Raw genomic sequence first — 6,479 nt, forward strand, 5'->3', positions numbered from 1 at the left:
GAAGCTTGGCACTGGTTTTCACCTGCACAAATGTTACCATCTGGGCATATTTGAAATGCTGGCAGGTAGGCAGGCCATCACAGTCATAGAGGATTTAGGAGAAGAGTAGCATAGGCAGGGGGACCAATGTGAGCAAAGGTGCCTGGGGAAACTGCATGGCAAGTGGTGGGAGGGAGAATAACATTTAGTTTGAGAGTAAAGTAGGGGAAGGCAAGAAAAGAAACCAAGAGGCCCGGAGGCATGATCACAGAGGGCCTTATATCCACACTCAAGCCTTTGTTTGGCTTTATCCTGAGAACAGCAGGGAACCATTGAGAGTTATTGAGCAAGGAAGGGTCATTGTCACTTTGCTGGCTAGTGTCAGGAAAGTGAGGTTTACTCCATCCCTGACCAATCTTTAAGCCCCAGCCACCTCTGTCCCTGAGGTTCGAGGAACCCCCGTGTCATAACCACTGTCCTTAAGCTGTCAAGCATGGAGGGAATGGGGAGGGTCCAAAGATGGGAGCTCAGAGGGAGAAGTTGTCCCTGCTACCCTCTGTCCCCAGCTCGCCAGTCCCAGGCTGAATGTAATTGTCCTCGATGAAGCCATCATCATCCTCATCTTCAGCCACTTGTGGGCGGCCCCCCCTTCCTGTCCCAGGCAGTGGGCGGTGCCGGTAGCTGGCATGGTATCGGCGGCAGAGGTGGCATTTGGCAGCCAGTGCGATGAGGAGCGAGAGGACCACAGCCCCCAGCACAAATCCTACCAGCACAGGCCACGCCCGAGCCCCAGTGCCTGGGCCAGGGGCCACAGCAGATGCTGTGGGGAGCTCCGAGGGCCCCACAAGTGCTGCAGAGAAAGGGATAGCATTATAGGTGGGCCCCAGAGGGGGCTCCCTGGAGAAACCAACAGGAGTGCGGGTAGGGTCCTTCCCCCAACCCCAGCCTCTAAGGGGAAGCCCCTCACCCCCATCATCCTCCCACTGTCACTCACTTTTGTTTGTCTCATTCATGGAGGGGCCTGATGACACCAGTGAGTCTCAGCCTCAACCAGAAAGAGCCCTGGCTCTGAGGACGCCCCCAGATGCCAGGCAGCCCCAGGGCACAAGTCCTAGAAAACAACATAGGTATGGGTGTCAGGGACGGTCACAGGGTGCACTTTCCAGGTCACACTCACAGCCATGGTAGTGCTGCACAAACTCTGGGGACTGGACAACTGACCACACCAGTTGTCCACAGAAGAGAAACAAGCTGAGCCTACAGAAACTGGCTATTTGTAAGGGACCATCACAGGGTTTTGCTCTGGAAGATGCTAAAAAAAAAAAAATAACTAAATTGTAGAACTTACTGAGCATTCCTTGTAATTCAAGCACCAGGCATCATGCTCACAAAACCCAGTAAGGTAGGTATAAACATTATCCCCACTTTATAGATGAGGGCTCTGAGGCTGAAAAAAGTGAACTGACTCAACCAAAGTCCTCACATTCGAACCCAGAGCCCAGTCTGTTGCACTGCTTGGTAAGCTAAGGATGGGAGACAGGAGCAGAGGCGGGTCCTGGCTCCCAAAGGTCAGAAAACAGCAATTGCTTGGAGCTACCCAGCCAAAGTGGAGACTACATATGGGGAGAGTGATGCAAGTCCCAACTGAGGACAGGGGCCCTGGACACAGCCAGAGCAGCCCTGGCCCTTCTGCCTCTAAGTTGAAAGCAGCTGCTGCCCACCTCTACTCTCAGCCCTTCAAGCAAATCCCTGTCCATTCACCTCTACTTACAGGAGGCCCACACTCTGCCCCTAGAGGGAGGCTCAAGCCAGGGAGTATTCAAATGAGGATCACCTGAATCAGGAAATTACCACCCAGGGCTGGGGACACCTACAGGAGAAACACTTCAATTAGGGGAGTAGCTGGAGGAAGATCATCCAGGCTTGGAAACACCTGGAGTGTCTGGAGGAGGCACACCTGAATCTGGGGAGTATCTAGAGGAGGAGCATGAAAGTTAGAAGTACCTGGCAGACGAAGAGCTAGGGCAGGAGCGTATCTGCAGGTGGAGCACCTGAACCAAGGGAGTCCTTGGGGGCAGAGTAGCCAGGCTAGGAAAGTACTTAGGAGAGAAGCTGAGGGGAGTACCCCAGTATATTCTTTGATACAAGTGCCTTCAAAATTCCCCCCCACCTCCTCACGTCCAACCTGGCATCAAGCCCCATCATCTCTTCCACTAAACATCTCTGGAATGACAATACCCTTCTCTCCACCCCTCTGCCACAGCTGAGTCCAAACCACCTTCCTCTTGTACTCTAGCCATAATCTCCTAACTGGTCTCCCCACCTCTAGTCTCTTTCCCAGAGTGATTGGCCTAGAACCCAACTCTGACCCCATCACTAGCCTGGTTAAAATTCCTTTAAACGCTCTCCATTCCCCACAGTGCCTTGCAATCCAGCACATGGCCCTCAAGCCAAACTCTTCTTCCTCTTCTCCACAGTTCCCTCCCCAGCACTCCAGACAGACACACACGCCACCCTCCCACTCACCCACCCTCCTGCTCCCTGGCCACACCCTCCTCAGTTTTTGGGGCCCCAGTCTGTCAAGGCCAAATCAGACCATACCTGCCTGTGAGGTTGTCCCTGGACCTACCCTGGGTGACCTGTCACCATCCTGCCCAGTCAACCATCAGTCAGAACCAGTCATTGCTAGGCGGGCAGCTCCCCGTGGTCAAGTGCTGGCTGTTGGATCTGTGCCCTCGTGCTGCAGGGAGCTGGGCACTCAGCCGCTCAGTGTGGTGCTTGTGACATTAACGAGGGGAGCAGGAGAGACGTCCTAGGAAGGAGAGGTCACCTGCTCATTCATTTCTCAGCCTGCTGTGGGCCTCATCCTAGCACTAGGTCCGCAAAACATGAGAATGTGTAACACTGGAATGAACTGAATTCAATCTGACGTTTCTAAGGTTGTACTCCTATTCCTTTCCTCCCTGCCCTGTGAATTCTTCCCAAGAAGACACACACACACTAACCTTCCAAGGGCACATATACACTCCCCAACAAGCCTCTGAACTCACAGCCCACGCTGACCTGCCCATCCCCCATACACACATACGCATAGTCGCCCCTCCCCCCAGGTCACACTTTCCTCCACCAACAAACACACCCTCTGACATGCACAGACACCTACCCCCACTCTGATGTGTAGCTTCTTTCCCGCTGCCAGGAGCCCCTGAGGATCTGTGCAGAGCCTGGGTACCCCCTCCCCGGCCCCCCCGAGCCTTCTGTTCCCACCTCAAGAACTGTGCACAGTCCGCGGAGTAAGCTTCCGGCTGGGGCCGGCAGAACCTGGACAGGTGGGCGGGTCAAGGCCAAGCTTGACTCACCTGCGGAGGCAGTGGGCGGGGCCGAAGTTGCAGGTCGGGCAGAGGGCGGGCTGCGGCAGCCCTCCAGTGGGGAGGGATCATTCTACGTCTCCCCCAAGCTTTTGCCAAGAACTTTATGGGTGTAGACCTCACCCTCACCCCCCAATGCTGGGGGTTTGTACAGCTGGGATCCAGAGAAGGGTCCAGCGGCCCCTAGAGGGGCAGACACCTCAGCAGGCAGATGCTCAGGCTGATAAACAACTGAATGTCCGGTGACTGGTACAAAGTCCAGAGTTGAAGCAGGAGCTTTGCAGGCCTGTAAGGGTGGTGGGCTGGAACCAGAGCGGGTGGGGAGGGCATTCTTTCCAGGCAAAGCCAGAAGGACCAAGAACTCTCCCAAATTGCCTGCAAATGGGTGTGTAACTGTGTAGGGGGTGAGTGGTGGATCTGGATGGGGGCTCAACCTTCATCTGGATCTCAGGATTCTGTGACCCCACAAGCCAGCCTCTGAACCTCTCCCGGGTGCTCTCTGATTCCCTTTAGCTTTACTCCTCGTCTCTGGGCCTGGTGCCCCCTGTTCTTCAAGTTCCAGTTCAGGAATCACCTTCCCTGAGCCCTCCCTCTACCCTGCAAGCCCCTACTCTTCCACGTGCAGAGCACCCACAGCATTCCTCATTATCTTGTGATTATTCGCTTTCCCAGGGCGGGGCCAGGCTTTGACAGCCTGTGGCTCCCAGCACAGTACTGAACCAGGCCAGGCTCCCCGTAACTACCTAAGGGAAGAAGGACAGCATGTGCCAAGGCCTGGAGGCCCCGAATTCACAAGGAGAGACAGGGCACAGTGGGAACAAGGGCTGCAGAGAGGCCAGGCATGGTGGCTCACGCCTGTAATCCCAGCACTTTGGGAGGCCGAAGCGGGTTGATTGCTTGAGCCCGTGAGTTGGAGATCAGCCTGGGCAACATAGGGAGACCCCATCTCTACTACGAACACAAAAATTAGTTGGGCGTGATAATGCTCACCTGTAGTCCTAGCTACTGGGGAAGCTGAGGTGGGAGGACTGCCAGAGCCCAGAAGTTTTAGACTACAGTGAGCCATGATTGCGCCATTACACTCCAGCCTGGGCTACAGAGCAAGACCCTGTCTCAAAAAAATAAAAGGGGGGGTACAGAGAGGAGATGCAAATAAGGCATGGTAGAACTGTGGCTGGAAGGTGGAGGCCAGTTCACACTTGGCCTTGAAAATCTTAGGTTGAAATCTGAACCCTCAGGGCATCCCTTCCCACCTATCCTGCCTCCTCTGCTGCAGCTATACCAAACTATTTTCTTTTCTTTTTTCTATTTTCTTTTTTTTTTTTTGAGACAGAGTCTCTGTCACCCAGGTTAGAGTACAGTGGTGCTATCTCAGTTCACTGCAACCTGCGGCCCTGGGGTTCAAGCGATTCTCCTGCCTCAGCCTCCCGAGTGGCTAGATTACAGGCATGCACCACCACACACAGCTAATTTTTATATTCTTAGTAGAGACAGGTTTTTGCCATGTTGGCCAGGCTGGTCTCGAACTCCTGACCTCAAGTGATCTGCCTGCCTCAGCCTCCCAAGTGCTGGGATTACAGGCATGAGCCACTGCGCCCGGCCACCAAACTCTTCTCTATTCCCTGAACCCACCATGCCCTCTCATCTCCCTGGCTCTGCTCCCTTCTCCTGGGACTCCTGCCTTCCCCACTCTCCACTGCACCCCTGCAGATGGTGGCCCTTCTCCCCTATATCCTGAACCATGTCGGGTGTGATTTTCTCTTTAGTTTCCCCCAACCTGTAAACCCTGGGAGTGGGCTCTGCATTGGTCTTGTTTCCATCATATCCCCCATATCTAAAATGGCAACAGTATACTCTTCTGAAACAAATTTGAGGAAAGAGAGGATTATCCTGGATGGGGCAATGAGGCACCAAGGAGGGCTTAGGGTTTTACTTTGTTTTTGAAGCAAGGAAATCATGAGATTCAACTGATATTCATGAGCACCTACCACGTCCTAGACACTGTGCCAGGTTTTGTTAAATTGAGGTGTTCATATACCATAACCTAATTCATATAACATAAAATTCCCCATGTTAGCCATTTCCTGGTACACGGTTCAGTAGTGTGTAGTACATTCATAATGTCATGCAACCATCACTCTAGTTCTAAAACATTTTCATCACCCCAAAGGGATACCCCTGACCAATTAAGCAGTATTTCCCACGTCCCTTTCCCCCCAGTCTTTCACGACCATTAATTTGCTTTCAGTCTCTATGGATTTGCCTGTTCTGGATATTTCATATAAATGGAATCACATTTATGCCAGCTTTTTAATGAACTGTTTCACTTAATCCTTGTAACCATGCTATGAGGTAGATGTTAACTGTCCCCTTAATGGAAAAGGAAAATGAGGCTGTGAGAAGGTAATTGGCATGAAGTTCTGCAGAGGAAAACAAGCAGAGGCTCTGCACATCCATCATTCAGTAATTTATTCAATGAATATTTTTTGAATGGCCACCAGAGTCACAGCCAACCCATATGTCACACATTGCTGAAAAGCAGATGGCTAGCTGCTGGACGGCCCCACATTGTGGAGAACAGAGGGCAAACTGGGTATCAGCACCCACGGCTCCTCAGCCAAGAGCTCTGATGTAGCGAACAACCTTTACAACCTTCTGTGGCAGCCCCGGCAACCATGTGGTAGGCTCTGTGCTAGCTTGTGGGACAATTTCTGCCGCCATAAAGCTTCCATTCTGGTGGATAAGACGAACAATACACAAAGAAATAAATAAGATTATTTCAGATAACAGTAAGTGTTGGGAAGAAAACAGCTTCGTGATAGCTCCATGTGAACATGAGGCGGCTGCTACTTTAGATAGTCGGAAGAGGGGACTCACCGAAGAGGGCACATTGGAGCTGAGATCTGCCTAAGAGTGAGACAGCGATTGTGCCAATATCTGGGGGCAGAGCATTCCAGCTAAAGGGAACCGCCAACACAAATGCTGAGATGCAGGAGCACGGCTGGCTTGTTCAACTACAGCAAGGCAGCCGCTGGATGGAGTGCAGAAAGATGAGGGCAGATCTGAGGGGCTACACCAGGTGATGTCAGGAGCTATTCCTGAGGGGCCTCATCGGATCTCCCCGGGAGATGG

At 52.7% G+C, this 6,479-nt stretch overlaps 1 protein-coding gene across 2 annotated transcripts; it reads right to left on the reverse strand.

Moving 5' to 3' along the window:
- Positions 1-256: 256 nt before the first annotated feature.
- On the reverse strand, positions 257-3,272 carry LOC105555052 (chromosome unknown open reading frame, human C1orf210). Of its 2 annotated transcripts, none has more exons than XM_012001770.1 (3): positions 3,143-3,272; positions 974-1,090; positions 257-829 (listed from the first exon to the last, which is right to left on the reverse strand). In XM_012001770.1, the coding sequence occupies exons 2-3, from the start codon at positions 990-992 to the stop codon at positions 507-509; spliced, it is 342 nt and encodes a 113-aa protein (XP_011857160.1). In that variant the 5' UTR covers positions 993-1,090; positions 3,143-3,272; the 3' UTR covers positions 257-506. The 2 variants fall into 2 exon arrangements, with proteins under 2 accessions (XP_011857160.1, XP_011857161.1); XM_012001771.1 differs by having other exon boundaries at positions 3,137-3,253.
- Positions 3,273-6,479: the final 3,207 nt, after the last annotated feature.

The sequence above is a fragment of the Mandrillus leucophaeus genome, unplaced genomic scaffold (genome assembly GCF_000951045.1).
Source record: "Mandrillus leucophaeus isolate KB7577 unplaced genomic scaffold, Mleu.le_1.0 Scaffold67, whole genome shotgun sequence".
Lineage (NCBI taxonomy): Eukaryota > Metazoa > Chordata > Mammalia > Primates > Cercopithecidae > Mandrillus > Mandrillus leucophaeus.